Consider the following 18,958-nt stretch of genomic DNA (forward strand, 5'->3'; position numbering starts at 1 on the left):
TCAAGCACATCGACATCACTTAAGTCATATCAAACAGAACTATACGTTTAATTTAATAGGGAATATATGAAAGTGTTTTTTTCATCGTAACATTAAGCGGTAAAGACACCAAAGCTGTTATTTTTGTTAGGTTGTGAACTTGTTTAACACTACTGTTAGAATATGACACCCTAATCAAGCTCTGAGAAAAAGAACTGGCTCTGATGGTTTTTTTAGCTTTGGAGAAAAACTTACTCCAAGGACTGCAGCGCAGAGGTTCCTGCTTGGAATAAAATAAAAAAATACCCAGCTGTCAATTCAATTTATTACAAACCATAAATAAGAGTTAAGGACTTTGGGGGATACATTTAATGGAAAAATTCATCTTGGAACAATAGGCAGGCATTTTTTTACATCTCGACACCAAATTTAAACCTGAGAGGTGCTTTGCTGGTTCTGAATACAAAGGGGGGAGTTCACGGGGGCTAACGGGCATATTGTGCTTCTACAGTTTCAGTGCTGAGATAAAGTAAGGCAGATTTCTACAAGAAGCTAAACAAAGAGGATCTACGAGTGAAGATCATTGTACGTAAGACAAGGAATGAATCTGCAGGATGTTTTTTATGACTCCACATTTCAGACCTTCTTTTTGGGGGTTTCTAGCTTTGGAGGTGTCTTCAAAAATACTGAAGTGTGTGTGTTTGTGTGTGTGTTCTGTCTGTGGGTGCAATTCAGTTGAGTTTAAATAAGTATTAAAAAAAAGAAGCGTCTTAAAATCCATCCGTGTGGAATTTTGCATAGTGAAATATGCATTAATTTACAAAGTCTGAGAGAAATACCTCATGGGTACAAATCCCAACCAAAAAAGCTGCAACCCAGTGCCCCTCCTGTTTGGTTTTGAGGCCCATTTGTGTCTTTTCACCTGAGCAATGTCCCCTCACACATCTGTCCCTCAGCTGTAAGTGTGAATGATCCTGTGCCGCTTCAAATGGTGCATCATGATGAAGGTTTTCCCACACAGAGAGCAGCTGTACGGCCGCTCCCCGCTGTGTGTTCGCTGGTGGACCCTCAGACTACTCTGCTGCGTGAACCTCTTCCCGCACTGTCCGCAGCCAAACGGCTTCTCGCCTGTGTGTGTGCGGTGATGAATGCTGAGGTGTGACGAGCACTGGAAGTTCTTGCCGCACACCGTGCACCAGAACGCCCTCTTTCTCTTGTGGCTTTGCTGATGGAGCTTGAACTGGTGCAGGCGGCTGAATGACTTCCCACACTGGGAGCAGACGTAGCCTCGTGACATGTTGGAGAGAGGTCTGTGTGGAGTGTGATGGGTGAAGCTGCCTGATGTGAAAGTGTTTTGCGAAGGAGCTGCAGTTGGTCGATCTCCCACTGCAGTCTCCCTCTCTGAGTGTTCATCCAGCTGCCTCAGATGTGCAGCATTTGACGGGTTTCTCTGCGAGTAAATTTGCTCCTTCTGCCTGTCCTGCTGTAACAGAGCACCCTGAGGTCTGGCCTGGAAACTGGACGCCTGTGGAACTTCTTTTTGATACTCACTGTTATAGATCCCATTACACTGCCTCTGAGAGGAAAGCTGCTGGACACCAGCTGACTTGCTGGTGTTTGAACCCACATGAGCATCAGGATGGTCTGGAAATGTTTGGGAATATTCCTCTACCACACTGGAGAAGTCAGGAAAACCTGTGTCAATGTCCTCACCTTCGATTATGGAAGACCAGAGCTGATTCTCCCGCTCATCCATTGAGAAGTCAGCACTGAGCTGGGTCTGCTTCCCTCCACTGTGCTGACATCCATCCCGACTGAATCGTGATTGATTCTCCTCCTTCTCCATCTTGACAGTGAACTGAAGGCCGCTGATGTCTCCTGAAAGCTGACCAGAGTTATACAACTCACCAAACTCTGAAGTTTTTTGCCTGGCAACCTCTGAAGGGTGTAGTTGACGGTCGTCCTCTAGCTGCTGACTCTCTGGTGCATTGGCTCGATTAGGATATTGAACATCAGAACCTGTAAGTGATAAAAGAGGCCATGGCACGCCAGCTTTAAACACATAAGTCTGTGAGAATTCATATACGACTTACCAATAGGTCCAGCAGGATCCGTGATCCAGAGTGTCTCATCTGGACTCTCCTCTTTAATTGTGAATGAAACAGAGTCATCTGCAATCTCAGGAAACTGCGGAAAGAAAGTATGGAGAGTTAAACTTGTTATATTGGATTTTTTTGTTTACTTCAAGGCAGAACAGTTGGTCACACAACAGTGATGCCCTCACTTTAAAGCAGACTTATCAAACATGGCAGCAAAAAGTAGAGGTGTCCCAGTCCGATACTGACATTGAATATCGGTCCGATATCAGCAAAAAAAAAGTATCAGTAAATCTCCCAATTATAAGTACTCCAATATAAGCAGTTTCTGTTTCCCATTGGTTCATAATGAATGGGTCAGTTTTTCCTCATACCTACTGTTGCTGACCACTGTTCTTTGTTTGAATAATATCACTTAATCAAGCCTTTTCTAACATGACAGACATACTACAAAATAGGTAATATAAGTATGCAAGTTTAATGCTGATATCGTATCGGATTAATATCGGTATCGGCCAATACTCAATGCTGCAGTATCAGTATTGTACCAGAGGTGAAAATGTAATATTGGGACATCCCTAGCAAAAAGCATTTTGCTTTTCAGCAATGTGTTATCCCTGGAAATAGAAACTCTGAATAGCTTATAAGTTTGACCGTATGCATAAAAGATTGTCAGCCTTTATGTGTAAGCTCTGTAACAGGCAGGCAGCCTGTCAAGGATGTACCCTGCCTCTCTTCCAATGACAGCAGTGATCGTCTCCAATCCCCTGCGACCCTGAATGGGATAAGCAGTATGAGTGATAGACGGATGGATGTTCCAAAGAAGTGTCACTGCTAATAAGAGGATGATGCTACGCTTCATAACCCAGCTTCATACCCTGCAGAAACACTGTGACCAAGTGGAACATTTAACCAGTTTATCCTGGGACTGCTAAGGCCCTTGAGGGTTCGGGGCAAGGAGCGGTTTCTGCAAAGCTTGATTATTCAGATGATTTAACAAGTTTTTATTCAGATTTAAGAAACCATATTTACAAAACAATAATTATATAAGTAATTAAATAACACAGACCTTTATATCTCCTGTGGGATGCGGACAGTTGCCCCCTACATCACTTCCTCTGTCCATGTAGTTTTCTGGTGCACAAAAGAATTTCATTGTAAACATCCAAAGATGGCAGAAATGAAACAACAAACAGTAGGATGAGTAAAATTTGATAAACAAAGGAAGGTAGATGGGAATAAAGATACTTTTAGGGGCCGTATGAATCTACAACCTCCTCAGCTTTAATATTAGCGTATGTAAACAAACGCATGCAACAGCCATTCACAGTCATAACAGATCAATCAACGTGAACCATGAATAAAACCGAGTCTAGCGTCTTACCGAACCCTCTCTGCAGCTGCGCATTTTTATTCTCCATCATTAATAGTTTCCTCTTCAGCATCTCATTCTCGCTCTGCTTTCTGGATATTTCCAGGTGCAAAAACGCACATTTGTCATCGACCAGTTTGGAAATCTCTGACACTGCTGCTTTGACCAAAACCTCCATAATCGAGGACAGCTGGGTTTGAAAGGGTATGCACGTCGCCATATTAATTCATGCAACGTGATGAGAGAGGCGGAAGTGCAGTAAAAGGGTCTTTTCGAGGAATAAATTTGACAGAAAATGCAAAAATGAACGACGTGCTACAACATTTGACATCCCTGTGTGTGTCGAGCTAGCTGAACCTTTATTTCCGTGTGGCGTCGGGGTCTACCTTAAATACAGTTGTAGAGGCGCAGGTAAACTTCAAAAATGGCGGTAGCTTGGCATGATGGCCACACCTGTATTTGCTATGATTTACAGTGCTGCAGGTAAAATTGAACTTACCTACCTTAGCTTATCTTTGGTGCAAAATAGCAAAAGGCTACTTAAAATATACAAAATAATATGGTTGATTGAAGACACAGGCTTTAAAGCACGAGCCTGTTGGCCCTTATTTGCATTATTTGATTGTGTAAATGCTAGTAGGGTTGCTTAACCCAAGAAAGTGATGAATTACCAGCCCACTTCTGAAATGAAATCTCCATCCTTTCTGCAAATTAAGCAGACATTGAAATCCCCCAGTTTTGGGGTGCAGATGGCCTCAAAGGTTATGTCGTGCCCCAAGAGATTCATCCTTAAGTGGGTGGCCTGATCCAGCCTGCAGTGTCTTTCCTGTATATCACTCACCCTGTTTTCTGCTCCGTCCACTGTTCCTTGTCCTCTCCCATCTGATTCAAGATATAAAAAGTCCAAAAAAACAAGTGAAGACAAAATAATCAATGACAGACTCCACAGTTTTCTGAACTTCCCTTTGAATTTATTTGAAAGTAGAAAAGCTGAAGAGATTCATCTTTACACCATAATCGGTAATTATATGAAGTTTGACAAACTGTTATTTGATGCTTGTGATTCATGCAACATATGGATGTAAAAAAAAAAAAAAAGATCAATGACATTGAGCCACAGAATCGAAGTAAACTAGGAACAAGATATATTACAGAAAACAAAAACACAGTTATTTACTCTGGAACAGTCTTTTCAGTCTCTTAACGCAGCATTGTTATGTTGCTTGACTCTTTAACAAAGTTTGTTCTGTTACTCTGAAGTTGCAGCAAATAAAATTTGTTCCCATGTGAAAAAAGTCTTTTGTCACACTGTTAAAAGTTTTGTGTGACACTTCCAGGGCTGAACAGGTGCTCCCTCTGTGAGCTGGAGTGCTGCTTTTGTAAAACTATTTTAATGACCTCTTCAAGTACAACCAGCCTCCACAAACAAACTCAAACGGCACTCCAAACTACTCCAAACAATTCTTTCAAACTTTTTTTCATACAACCCTTTTACATTAGTTCTTCTTAATGATGACAGTTTACATTTCTGTCTGATAAACAAAATCACCGACCTGACCTGTGAAAAATAACTGAGTAAAATAAATAAGATCATGATTAATTCAACCAAAGTAAGGCTTCAAATTCTATTTCTTTCAAACTTTCTTTCAAACTCTTCATGACAACTTAAAACACTGAGGTATTTCCTTAACTGGCAGAAACACATTTCATTTTTCAGTTTTCTTCAGAGAAAGTCTGATATGTGCTTCAAATCTTTAACTCAAGCAAAATGAGTCACACCCCAATCAAAAACAACCAAATCAGAACACAAACCAAATCTTAAAGGTGAAATGAACTGAGGTATACAGTACAATGCTACTTTTTGTTTTTACTAACTCTTCAACTTAACATGGAGACACGTCAGTCTGCTTCAAAACACTAATACTGATAATTTAACAATGCCTGTGAATCATAACTTAAATTCTACCCTCACGTTACCTTAAAATAGAGAACTTGGCACTATTCTTGAGTTACAGAATATTACAGTATACTGTGAGAGAGTCTTTATCCTTAAATAAAGCCTTAATAGTAATAGCAGAGTGTTAAATTAAAGTATGACTTTCTAGCATGGCACAGGCAACAAACAAACATGAAGAAGAAGCTTAATCTTGGGTAGACAGTTTTCATGAAATGGAATTCAATCTAATTCATCCACAATCTTGTAAACCCTTGTAAAAAAAAAAAATCAAAATGTCAAAAAAAAAATACTGACAGTATATTTGATTACAGTATATTTCTGTTATTAGCGAGCCTGTTGATTTGTTTAAAATAAACCTAACCCTAACACTGAAAAAATTTTCCACATAACCTGTTACTTTTAAGTTAAATGATTTACTGAAATAAAATGAACACAGTCAAATAAGGCAAGCTAGTTTGAACAAAAAAACTTTTTCAACAGTCTGAACTGATGAAATACATTTTGGTTTTGTTTTCATTATAGTTACGGTTCAGTCTGGTTTATACTACCAAGATAAAACTGAATTAGTACCACATTTTGTCAGCAGTTAAACAATAATATCATTTCATTCTTACCATTTTATTATAAACAAAAAAATTAATCATAAAGAAAAAAAAGTCAAAGCACCTACAACAAACATATCATTGCATGTATTCTAGCGCCCCCTGTATCTCTTTGCTGATCTTGCACAAGCATTTTTTATCATTGAAATAAAGCTTCTAAATCACTTAATTTGAACATTTGCTGTGGGTGTACTTGAGCATCTATAGGAAAGAGATAAGAGGTAACACTTGGTCAACAGGGGGCGCCAAAATTACCACACTAGAAAGCTACTCACACTCGGAGCTTTAAAATGTGCCAGACGCTGACTGTTTGTTGTGCTTTTGGAAGTTTTGGCTCCAAATCTTGGCAACCATGGGAAACGCCATTCATTAAAACTGGACATGATGAAGCTAAAGTGGAGGGTATCAGACAGCATTTTACCATGCTGTAACTCTAACACATGGTTTTATTCAGAGTGCAGTTTGAGGTGCAGTTTCAGGATGCTCATCTGATTGAAAGTCTTCCCACATATGTGACAGCTGAAGGACTGCTGGGTCAAAGTTTGACACTGATGTCCCTGAAACAAACTGAAAGAATCAAAGCTTTGCCCACACACTGAGCAGATGAACCAGTTCTGCTGCACTGCATCTCCTCCACAGTTGTTGTCCCCGTTGCCTGAAGTGATCATTTCAAACTCAAGCACTCCTTCCTCGTGTGTCCGGTCACTTGTTCCAGTGAACTCATTCACTGTCACAGCTTGTATGATGTGTTTATCCTGGAGTTCAGGGGCTAAAGTCACGGCAGAGCTCCCCATGATTGAAAACTGATCAGTGTGCATCATGTCTTCCTTTTCTTTCTTTTCTATAAAAGGCAGGTCTTTTACCCCTGAGGAGAATCCCTGCTGCTCATGCACTGCTCCAGGAACAGGGCTAAGGTGATACTTGACCTCAGGTAGGAGTAAGCAGACGTTTTGTTCAGACACATCCCCACTCCTCTCTATTCCAGATGTCCACAGCTGATTCTGGTCGTGTGTTCCTGTGTTGTTATTCCCTGCCTGAGTAAAATTTTGGAAGTCTGAACCGTTCATCTCCAGCTTTACCATCACTGCTTGCTCACCAGCTGCCTCGGTGTACATGGAGCTGTGTGACTGCTCATCTGAAGCTGTTGGTCTGTGTGTGGGTTCTGCCAGGTCCTTCAAGAGATGATTATCAGGCGTTGTAAAGAGCAGGTGATGTGCCTCTAGCACATCTGTGTTCTCCCCTGAAAAATGAACAAATTAAGTTACTGGACAGACCAATGTACCAAACTGACCTGATGTTTTATTCTTAAAAACCTAGATAACTTGCTACTAGTCTTCATGTTTGACCACCTTAGCATTACCGACTATGATAACTATAAGTTACAGTTGCAGTAATTTTCTTATTTGTGTGACTCACCGTTTCTGTGTGTCCTCATGTGACCCTTCAGGCTGCTCTTCTGATTGAAACACCTCCCACAGATCTGGCATGCGTACGGTTTCTCGCCAGTATGGATCCGTAAATGTCGTTCCAGATGGCCAGAGCGATCGAAGATCTTACCGCAGTATGAGCAGAGGAAGCATTTCTTTGGCTTGAACGCCTGGAGGAGCCGGTCATCTCCCTGCATGTGGTGATCCAGCATGGATCCAGGCATACCATGTAGCCCTGACTCACCCGACATCATGAGTGAGTCTGAGGAGCCATGTACCGTCTGCGACATCATGCTGTTTTCCTGCTCGCCGTATGGTTTCCCTGTGTAAGGGTATGAGCTACAAGAGGCTTCAACAGGTGGAGAGAGTAGCTGGGTCATCCCCGGGTAAGAGGTTTCACTCTTTGCTGAGCTGCTGAGATACTGTGTTTCGCTGATCTCTGTGTGGTTTTGAGCTTGTATTGTGGTCGGCCATGGCTGTGGCTCTCTGAATTGCTCTCTCAGGATATCACCTCCTTCCACTGTCTCCACTTTTGATTCTTGAACTGCTGGCTGTGTTATCTTCTCCTCCACAGGCTCCGATTTGACTTGAATGGGTGTAGAAATTATTGCTTCATTTTTTGGTTGCTCTTCTTCAGTTTTAACACTTCTCTCTTCCTCAGGGCGTTGAGTACTAGGACACGGATTCCCCTCAGTGTTGGGCTTTGATTCGTTCATTTCAATCTGAGCTGGCTGGGGCTGGATACCTGTTTGAGTCAAAAAACATGATAGTGAGGAAAGTGAAACATGGGTGGGTTTGTGTAAAGAAAGATCAGTGCCCTGTAAGTCTAATATTTTTCTATAATTACTTACTTCTTCTGTGAATCTTTGTGTGTTCCTTGAGGCTGCACTTCTGATTAAAACGTCTCCCGCAAATCTCACAGCGAAAAGGTTTCTCTCCAGTGTGAATCCTTTTGTGTCTTTCCAGGTGCCCAGAGCGCTCAAAATATTTCCCACAGTATGGACAGTGGAATCCCTTCTTAAACATAAACCTCTTCACATTCCTCCTTCGTGCTGCATTGTACGCATTACGATACTGGTTGTATCCTGGCATCCCTCTGTTGAAAGGGCCCTGTTGAAAGGCATCAGAGCTGCTGCCGGGCTCAGCCAGTCCACTGTGCAGAGGAGGCCCAGGGAGATACGATACCGAGCTCTGCCCGACATTTAAATAGTCAGAGTTGTTGTGTCCAGACGGAGTTTGAGTTATGTGTGTCCACGGTGCACCATTTCCTTCATACAAGCCAGATTGGACAGGCTGTCCTCTGACCTCGTCACATCTTTCATCCACAGGTTCATTTTTTACCTGCACCTCTGGGAAAGACACACTGCCTTGCTTGTTTGCAGCGTGCACATTTTCCACAAGGTTTCTGTCTTCACCAACACTCCTCTGTGTATCTGTGGGAAAGAAAAGAAAGATGTTGAGCAGTGAGCTTATAGAAGTTCATACTCTGGTCCTTTTATATCACTTCTTGTCACTATGAGCATTTGAGCATTAAGCATATTAGTATCTGTAGGCCAGCATTAATAAGGTGAAATGATTCATTCAGTTTTTCGTCCAGCAGTATTCATAGATGTGATTGAGGTCATTCTGTGAGTAGATATTACAGTACAGAGACAGCGTCTTGCAAAGCTGCTGAGAAGATAAACTGCTGAATCATCACCAAAAATCTGAGGTCAGATGAAAGTCAAGAAAACTGGTTTGCGCACGCCCATCCCTGTGAAACCCTGTCCTCATGTGCCCTACATCAGTGCCACAGTAAGTGACTGCTACGTGTCAGAAAAAAAAGTGTATTTCAGTCACATTTAGGACACATTCACAGTCAGTCCATCTCACCATCTCTGCCTCGGTTGCCAGGTCGCAGGGTCGCTCTTTCCCGTGTTGATCGTAGCTCAGTATGCAGGACCTCGACGCTGCTCTTCAGCTTCTTGATCTCATTTTCACGCTGACACATTTCAAGCCGCAGTACCACCATCCCATCTTCCACAACTCTGGCGATTTGTGCCACGGCAGCCTTGGATAGTACATCGATGATAGAGGCGATCTGAGCCCGCAGAGCAACGCCGTTCAACATGTTCACCAGATATCAACCAGAGTAACGGTTGATGCTTCACCTGAAAAACGAGAAAAGTGGCCTAACTGCCCGACACCGGCTGTAGCTAACCAAAGCAGGTCATTGTTAAAAACGGAGGATTTAGTAGAAACTACAGACGTTCAGATATTTTTGTGTCAGTTAAATGAAAACCTCTTCACGTTAGCAGCAGTTAGATTGTTGAGAATATAAACACAGGGATTCTCAACTTCAGGAAGTGATGTCAAAAATACCGTAATACAAGAGGAAAGACGCAAGCTATATTGCTGGGGCACTTCCGAGGTCAACTCAATTTTTCAGACAAGATGCTCCCTGGGTTTGAAGCGGTTAATAAACGGACTACAATCAATAGAAATACACCGTTATTATCAACAAAGGCGATTAAGGCTTTCAGTAAACAGACTGATCATTTTAATGGAGTTTTTTTTTCTAAATAAATACAGGCTGTCACTGGGTTGGTTAGAGATGAGGTGGTGAGCAGGAAATCACTTACAAACTAATTGTTTTACACTGTCCATGGTAATTAATAATAGTGCTCCATGTATCTGACAAAAATGTATATCTATGCATTAATCCTAGCACCCCCTATGAATGAGGAGGTTAACTGTGTCTCTTTGCTGATCATATACAAGTGAAAGTAATTTTAATATTTGAAATAATCCTACTTCTCATTTCTGTAAGCAGCCAATCACACCACTAAATGTAAATATTTGTCATGGAGGATGTGAGAAAAGAATGATTCTACAGCATGCTGTAACTCACTTAATCTAAAACCTACCCAGCAACAGAGGTTAAAAGCATTAAAATAATTACACAAAAATGACCAGTAGATCATTCGCAGTGCTGCTGTTTGGAAATGAGAGAATGTGAATTGCAACTTTAAACACTTGATATTGTTCACTTTCCAGATAAAAATGTTGTTTTAAAAAGAAGTCTTCCAAGACTGGGGTTGGGTCTTTATATCAGGTTTGTAAAGAGTACTTAAAGAATTAGTCTGTGAAAAAAATAGAAACATTTATTGATGTCTACTGGTCTGATTCTAGGCAAGGAGACCTTGACCATCAAGGACAAGAAGCTGGAATGAGACACAATGTTTGATCCTTAGTTTTTCAGTTTATTAGCACAAACATGTCAATCAATACAAATTCTTTTGCACAAAACAAGTTCCACTCTCATCTTCTCCCCCTCCCACATTTTACATTTCAGACAACCACAACATAGAAAATGTGTTTGGTACTTGTTAAGTCTGCTCTTATGTATTTTAGAAACACAGTGATGCAAGAAGGCAGCCTCCATGAAAGGGGACCTGCTCCTTATGTAGATGCAAAAGATTTGTTCTATGTTAATAAAAACAACATTGCTTTATATTCAGGTGGTTCTATAGATTTATTTAAATTTTTAAAATATTCTTATGAAGACATTATAGTATTTCTAACCAGTCTTTTCTGCAAACTGCTGCTAAATACTACTCACTGTTCCTTTAAAGCTCCTGCAAATGTGTTAAGATGGCCATGAAAAGCACTAAAATTAATATGGAATCCCACAAGTGACCTCAGAAAATCAAACCAGACCATCAGGAGTGAGAGTGAATAATTCTATATATTGTTTTTTGTGCCACCGGGTAGGTGTCATGCAAGGAGACAGCCTTTAATAATATTTTCTATGGCAAAGATTCATAACAACTGATACATACTTGAGCGTGTATAGGAAAAAGATCAGTGGCACCACTTTGTCAACATCTGAAGCACTCCTGGGTCAAAGTTTGACACTGATGTCTGAAATACACTGAAAGAATCAAAGTTCTGCCCACACTAAGCAGATGAACCAGTTCTGCTGTGTTGCGTCTCCTCCACAGTTGTCTACACTGTTGCTTGAGGTGATCATTTCAAATTCAAGCACCCTGTAGCAACTTTAGGTAACAAACAAGCAGCTAAGAGGCTGAGATTGGCTCTGGTATGTGTCTAATGAGCTAAATTAAAAGAAAATATCACATAAATGTGAAAAAAATGTGTTAACTTTTTATTGGTGAAAATGATAATTAACTGAAGGTAGAGTGAAAAAAATCTATTTCACAGTGATCTAAAGAAAACAGTGGTCCACAAAAAATACAGCTACGAAGTTCCTTTACACCAAAGAAAAGGTAACAGGTAAGTCTTTCCAATATCCGCTCCTATCCATATGACTCCCTTACCACCAAAAAATGTGTTTCAAAACTTGAGCTTTATACTTAACAAACTACAAAAAATAGCACTAAAAATAATATAAACAATACCACCTCTTCCTCGTGTGTCCGGTAGCATATTCCAATGAACTTATTTAGTCACAGCATGTATGATGTGTTTATCTTAGAGTTCAGGGGCTGAAAACACAGCAGAGATTCCTGGTTGAATTCCCATGATTGAACTCTAATCAGTGTGCATCATGTCTTCTTTTTCCTGCTTTTCTATAAAAGGTAGGTCTTTAATCTCTGAAGAGAATCCCTGCTGCTCATTGGCTGATACAGGAACAGGACTAAGCCGACACTTGACCTCAGGTATGTCACCACTCCCCTCTATTCCAGGCGTCCACAGCTGGTTCTGGTCGTGTGTTCCTGTGTTGTTGTTTTCTGCCTGATCAAAAGTCTGGAAGTCTGTCTCATTCATCTCAAGCTTTACCACCACTGCTTGCTCACCAGCTGCCTCTGTGTACACGGAGCTGTGTGACTGCTCCTCTGAAGCTGCTGGTGTGTGTGTGGGTTCTGCCTGGTCCTTTATTTGCTGATTGTCAGATGCTGTAACAGGCGGCTGCTGTGCCTCTAGCACATCTGTGTTCTCCCCTGAAAAATGAACAAATGGAGTTAATTAATGAACTTATCTTGTTTTCATGGGGCAAAAAAATGTACTGGCCTGATGTTTTAAATTCAAAAATCTGGGTAACTCGCTACTAGTCTTCATGTTTGACCACTCCAGCAATATTAATTATGATAACCATAAGTTAGAGTTGCAGTAATTATCTTATCTGTGCGTCTCTCACCGTTTCTGTGTGTCCTCATGTGACCCTTCAGGCTGCTCTTCTGATTGAAACACCTCCCACAGATCTGGCATCCATACGGTTTCTCGCCAGTATGGATCCGTAAATGTCGTTCCAGACAGCTGGAGCGATCAAAGATCTTACCACAGAATGTGCAGAGGAAGCTTTTCTTTGATCTGAACACTCGACGGGGCTTGTTTCCTCTCTGCATGTTTTGATTCAGCATGGGTCCGGGCATACCATGTAGTCCTGCTTCAACTGGCATCATAAGTGAGTCTGAGGAGCCATACGCAATCTGAGACATCATGCTGTTTTCCTGCTCAACGTATGATTTCCCTGTGTAGGGGTATGAGCTACAAGAGGCTTCAACAGGTGGAGAGAGTAGCTGGGTCATCCCCGAATAAGATGTTACACTCTGTGCTGAGCTGCTGAGATACTGTGTTTCGCTGATGTCTGTGTGGTTTTGACCCTGTATTGTGGTCGGCCATGGCTGTGGCTCTCTGAATTGCTCTCTCAGGATGTCACCTCCTTCCACTGTCTCCACTTTTGATTCTTGAACTGCTGGCTGTGTTATGTTTTCTTCTACAGGCTCGGATTTGACTCCTACAATTGTTGAAATTATTGCTTCATTCTTTGGTTGCTCTTCCTCAGTTTTTACTTTTTTTTCTTCCTCAGGGCGTTGAGCATCAGGACACGGATTTCCCTCAGTGTTGGGCTTTTGTTTGTTTGTTTCAGTCTGAGCTGGTTGGGGCTGGATACCTGTTTGAGTCAAAAAAAAACATTACAATGAGGAAAGTAAAAACATTGCTTTATTTGTTGAAAGACAGATCAGTGCCCTGTAGAGTCTTTTTAATTTCTTCCCATTATTACTTACTTCTTCTGTGCATATCCATGTGATCATTGAAGCTCCACTTCTGATTAAAGCCTTTACCACAGATCTCACAGCGAAAAGGTTTCTCTCCAGTGTGAATTCTTTTGTGTCTTTCAAGATGCCACGAACGCTCAAAATATTTCCCGCAGTATGGACAGTGGCGGCTCTTCTTGAACATGAACCTCTTCACATTCCTCCTTCGTGCTGCATTGTACGCATTACGATACTGGTTGTATCCTGGCATCCCTCTGTTGAACGGGCCCTGCTGAAAGGCATCAGAGCTGCTGCCTGGCTCAGCCAGTCCACTGTGCAGAGGAGGCCCAGGGAGATATGATACCGAGCTCTGCCCGACATTTAAATAGTCAGAGTTGTTGTGTCCGGCTGGAGTTTGAGTTATGTGTGTCCATGGTGCACCATTTCCTTCATACAACCCAGGTTGGACGGGCTGTCCTCTGACCTCTTCACTTCTTTTGTCCACAAGTTCATTTTTTACCTGCACCTCTAGGAAAGAGGCACTGAGCTGTTCATTTTCAGCATGCACATTTTCCACCAGGTTTCTGTCTTCACCAATGCACCTCTGAGTATCTGTGGGAAAGTTATGACAGATGTGGAGCAGTGAGCTTAAAGAAGTTCATACTCTGGGCATGTCATATCATTTCTTATCAAAATGTTCTTTTATTTTTTTATTATAACACATTTAAAATGAAAAGGAGTGTGTGTGATCCCCATTTATGTGTAAATGTCTTCACCTTCTATGTTTTTGGTTGCTGTTGTGAAATCAAACTATTCATAGTGTGACTGAACTGTTGTGCTCTGATACAATTAACAGATAAAGATAAAGTCTCTGAAACTGTCTGAAACACTACAACTGCATTGTGTAGTTCAACACTAGAGCTTCAACCCAGATCTGTATCATGATATCATTCAAGAATAAATTGATTGAGAATACAATATAGGTTAGCATAGGGTTGCAGTTGAGGTAAACACTGTTTTAGTTTCTAAAAGCTCATTAGGACCAAAACATGTCATTAGGTTCACTCTCCTTTAGTTGTTTTCTGTCTCTAACTTCAAAGAAGTAGTTTGCTCTTATGATGCCAAATGCTACTCAGCATCCATCCATCACATGCTACTTACTAGCAACACCTGCTGTGTTGACAAACAACATCTGAGCCCCTTACCCTTGTAACCGTATATTTCAGCCGTATTTGAGACAAATTTACATTCAGTCCATCTCACCATCTCTGGCTCGGTTGTCAGGTCGCAGGGTCGCTCCCTCCCGTGTTAACCGAAGCTCGGTATGCAGGACCTCGATGTTGCTCTTCAGCTTCTTGATCTCATTTTCACGCTGACACATTTCCACCCGCAGTACCACCATCCCATCTTCCACAACTTTGGCGATTTCTGCCACGGCTGCTTTGGATAACACATCGATGATAGAGGCGATCTGAGCCCGTAAAGTAACGCCGTTCATCATGTCCAGCCAAAGTAACGGTTGATGCTTCACCTGAAAACCGAGAAAAGTGGCCTAACTGCCCGACACCGGCCGTTGCCCGCTGAAGCAGGTCAGTGCTGAAACGGAGGATTTATCACAAACTACAGACGTTCACCTGTTTTGTCTCGGTAAAATGAAAACCTCTTCAAACTGGCAGCAATTAGGTTGTTGAGAATAAAAACAAAGGAATTCTTCAGGAAGTGATGTCAAAAATACCGTAAACATTGGATGAAAGACGGAAGTCATGTGGGCACTTCCGAGGTCAACTCAATTTTTCAGAAATGGTGCTACTGAGTTTGAGGCCGGTTACAAAACAGGCTACAAACAATATTGATGCGACATACAAAAGAAATAGAGACCACCTATAAACGTAGCATTTTTATCTATTTGTATTTTTAAATTATTTTATTGGCTGCCACTTGGTTGGTTGGAGATAAGGTGCTCAACAATAACCCCTATGAATCAGCCATTTTTCTTTATAATGCCCATGGTAAGTAATAATAATGAGACATGTATCTGTAAAAAAAAATATTTTAATACATTTGGATGAAAAAAGACTCCTTTTTGCTGGTAAGAGAGTAGACCAGAGAACTGCAGGGTTTAATGAACACTAACTTGTTGCTTAATGCTGCTTCTGTTGCTTGTGTGTGAATCTTTATGATGACATAGATTAAAGGGGTCTTATTGAGAAATACATTCATTAGGACAACTTTGCAACATGGCAACACTGGGAGAGGCTTCTTGAATGTTGTGAAGAGACAGTGGCTGAAAAGAGGTACTAAATTATGTAAAGCTGTGACAAAGCTATCAGATACACCTAGGACAATATGCAGCCTGAAAATGAGTTCAATACCTCCTCTTAAAGTTTTCACATATGCTGCTGTTTCATATGATGTTAAGAAGCCAGATGTATTTAGATGCATACCATTATTATGACACAGAGTTTTGAGAAACTGACCATTTCTGCCATGTGTATGAAAAGGCCCTGCTCATTCAAACACAACTGATACTAAAAATATCATACGCAATATTATTTTTTAATCATAGTCCTTTTAAAGTCCTTGTAGCCATAAACAAAAACTAATTCACATAACCATTCAACAGCTTGATATTCTAATCGAATACAGTGAAAATATGAAATTCACAATAAATTAAAAAGACCCACAGCTTCCCCGTCACTGAAAAACTTGAGTTAAAACAGATTTGATAAAATGTTTTTGGAAGCAATGTGATGAGCTGAGAAAGTGACTTAAGTATAAATAAGGTGTGAAAAATTATTTTTGAATTAACACATACTGTCAGTTAGAGCTGAAGTCTTTAAAAACATAAAAAGAAACGTTTCATAAAATGACCAATGAGGGAAAAGTTACAAGAATTTTTTTCAAGTGACAACTCTGATAGCAAAATGATTTTAAGTCTGACAATGTTTACTAGAAAAAAATATTTTGAAGAAATTAAAGCGTGGTAAAGTCTTTCAGAACAAAAATGACCTGTCAAAAAATATTTAAATGAGTTGAGACAGCCAAAAAAATGCTTGAACCACACTAATATAAATAAATACAACAAATGCTGTTTTCCTCATTGGTAGAGCCTTAAAAAATCCAATGGTGTGAGGCTCATCAAGCAAATTCTTTAAAATTGTAAAGTTTCAAGCCGCTCTGTCTTATTGCTATCTCCCTCTCCTATGAATCTTTTGATGCATTTTGAGGTTCCCCAGCACAGTGAAGTTTCGACCACACTGCCCACAGCTGTACGGCTTCACCCCGCTGTGGAACCGCTCATGTCTACGGCAGTTGTCCGTCCGTGAAAACATCTTGCCACATATTTTGCAACTGAACGGCTTCTCTCCTGTGTGAACGCTTTGGTGCGTCTGAAGCCGGCGTTTCTGGGTGAAAGACTTCCCACACTCAAGGCATCGGTAAGGTTTTAAAATTTGGTGCGTGGCCTTGTGCTCCTCCAGCTGAGACAAGCGGGGGAAATATTTGTTACAAACCAAGCAGGTGAACAGTTTGTGATTCACTCTGGAAACAGTCATTATTCTTTTAGCTTTCTGGTTCTTTCTATTGAGGATGTGATCCTCTATGTGTGGCCCTAACCTGTTTGCTATTTGCCTCTGTACATGAGGAGCCAGAGATGGTCCAGCTTGTTGTGAAGCAGGCTGTAAGCACTGTTCTGGATGAGCAGGGTGTGAAGTGTGTCCGAACCGTTCCTTCTGCATAAGCTCTGAAGCGTTTTTTCCCATGGATACAGGGTGACTCTCCATCTCGTCTTTTACCTGCACACTAACAGAATCTGCTGTGTTTCCCTTTACGTATGCTTTGTTTGTGTGAGCAGTATACTGCTCAGAGAGAGGGGGGAACATCAGTGTTTGCTCCTGCATTGCAACAGAGTTGCTATCTAATAAGCTGCAAACAGGTGAAGGCCAGATCAGGTCATCTTGACCAAAGCAAATATCGGTTGTTGCTGTGTTGTCTGTTTGTTCCTGGGGGGCAAGTTCAGCTGCTAGCTCTTGTTTCACCACTGCCCTTATGTCATGGTCCTCCTCTGCTTCGTGAGGGTCACAGAGAGATTCAGCAGCCTCTGGGTCCAGATACACTGCAAATGTTTCCTGACCGTCGCTTTCATCTGAAGAGAAAATAAAACCACAAATGCAAAAACTAGTCAGCAAACAGAGAATAAAGTTTCTTGTCTCGTGGATAAGTCAAAAGCTAAGAAGTTAGACTTCAAACAATTTTTAGTTGGGTAATTGGTAGATCAAGTTCCAATTATTTAATAATGGTGTTATGAATTGTATTACCAAACCAACACAAGGACAGCTGCTCTTACAAATCAAGCAACTGAGCGTTTTCTTCTTGGACTGCAGAGCTCAGTGACCATCACGTATCATGTATAATTTTATCAAACAAATAATAACCATTGAATTCAGACTTCACTAGCATATTAAACTATTATTAAGCCAATTTTTTTATTTTTTCACACACATGGGTTGTTTGGAGAAATATCCGTATCTCAGTTGACAGATTTCAAAAAATTATTTACATGTGCCTGTTAATCATGAAGCCACAGAAGTTTTAAGGTGCCTAGTTATTCTATCATATCCTTTTTTGTGTGTTTTGTTAGTACAGCACTTTGAGACTATGTCTGTGAAGTAACCAACGTGGTAAATATGTCTTTTATAGGGCCTTGTTACCTAAACAGGTTCAGCCCTAAACACCTAAATTGTCTGTCCGTAATTTAGAGGCTTTCTAGTGCCATGTTTTTTTTTCTTTTAACTTATAAAAAAAGATCCTCAGTTTAATACTTTTACTTTCGTAATTTGCTGGTTATACAAATATATAGTACCCAGTAATAGCCGAATTAACCAGAGAGCTATTCAAAATCGTCAAACATGTAAAGTTTTTGTCTGCCACGCAGGAAAGGCTGTGCACGAACGTTAACTTGGAATGACACAAAATTTAAATGGAGTTTGGTCACAGGTTTCTATACGTTTACCCCTTACCTTTACAAGGAGCCGGACTCTCTGCTTCTGCTTGCCTCTGCTCTTCCTCTACTTCTCGGGTCTTGGCTGCTTCTCGAGCTTTGCAGAGTTCAGCCTCCATCAGCTCTAAACTTCTCTTGAGCTCCTGAATCTGAGTGTCCTTCCGACACATCTCCAGGCGGAGGACCACAGTTCCGTCCTCCACCAGCTTCGTTATTTCAGCCACGGCAGCGTTAGCCAACACGTCCATGATGGCTGCGACCTGCGTACCAAAAGAGGAGGAGAAAGACATCCTGCCTTTTTCAGTTTTAACGTTAGCGAAAGATATAAAAGAACGAGATTAGTCAAACAGCTGGAGCTTTTCAAGTGAGGGAAACATCTCCCCAACCGTTGGTCATGATTTGATTCCGGGGAAACAGGACGACGGACGTGATGAAAGGTCAACCGGCGTAACTGTTCTAATAAACGGGAAACGTTAATCTTTTACGAGGTTTTTGTTATTAACAGCGTAAACGCTGATTGCGAGGCCAGCGAATCCGTAAAGAGA

At 41.1% G+C, this 18,958-nt stretch overlaps 1 protein-coding gene across 1 annotated transcript; it reads right to left on the bottom strand.

The window, feature by feature from the left end:
- Positions 1 to 290: 290 nt before the first annotated feature.
- On the bottom strand, positions 291 to 18,836 carry LOC141804238 (uncharacterized). Its single transcript, XM_074688572.1, has 15 exons — positions 18,433 to 18,836; positions 16,604 to 17,558; positions 16,099 to 16,111; positions 14,678 to 14,966; positions 13,445 to 14,026; positions 12,574 to 13,329; positions 11,969 to 12,376; positions 9,306 to 9,554; positions 8,285 to 8,866; positions 7,423 to 8,178; positions 6,455 to 7,246; positions 3,460 to 3,669; positions 3,145 to 3,209; positions 2,073 to 2,166; positions 291 to 1,998 (listed from the first exon to the last, which is right to left on the bottom strand). The coding sequence occupies exons 1-15, from the start codon at positions 18,701 to 18,703 to the stop codon at positions 932 to 934; spliced, it is 7,089 nt and encodes a 2,362-aa protein (XP_074544673.1). The 5' UTR covers positions 18,704 to 18,836; the 3' UTR covers positions 291 to 931.
- Between the last annotated feature and the right edge of the window lie 122 nt (positions 18,837 to 18,958).

This window comes from Halichoeres trimaculatus, unplaced genomic scaffold (genome assembly GCF_033239565.1).
Source record: "Halichoeres trimaculatus isolate MK-OKI-2021-1 unplaced genomic scaffold, fHalTri1.1 fHalTri1_scaffold_15, whole genome shotgun sequence".
NCBI classification, from domain to species: Eukaryota; Metazoa; Chordata; class Actinopteri; order Labriformes; family Labridae; genus Halichoeres; species Halichoeres trimaculatus.

Excerpts from the sequence above, each read along its gene's own strand:
- LOC141804238 (XM_074688572.1), bottom strand. The coding sequence starts at position 18,703 with ATGTCTTTCTCCTCCTCTTTTGGTACGCAGGTCGCAGCCATCATGGAC. Across the intron at positions 17,559-18,432 it reads GAGTCCGGCTCCTTGTAAAG|ATGAAAGCGACGGTCAGGAA; the intron begins GTAAGGGGTAAA and ends TTTTCTCTTCAG. Across the intron at positions 3,210-3,459 it reads GCAGCTGCAGAGAGGGTTCG|AAAACTACATGGACAGAGGA; the intron begins GTAAGACGCTAG and ends TTTGTGCACCAG.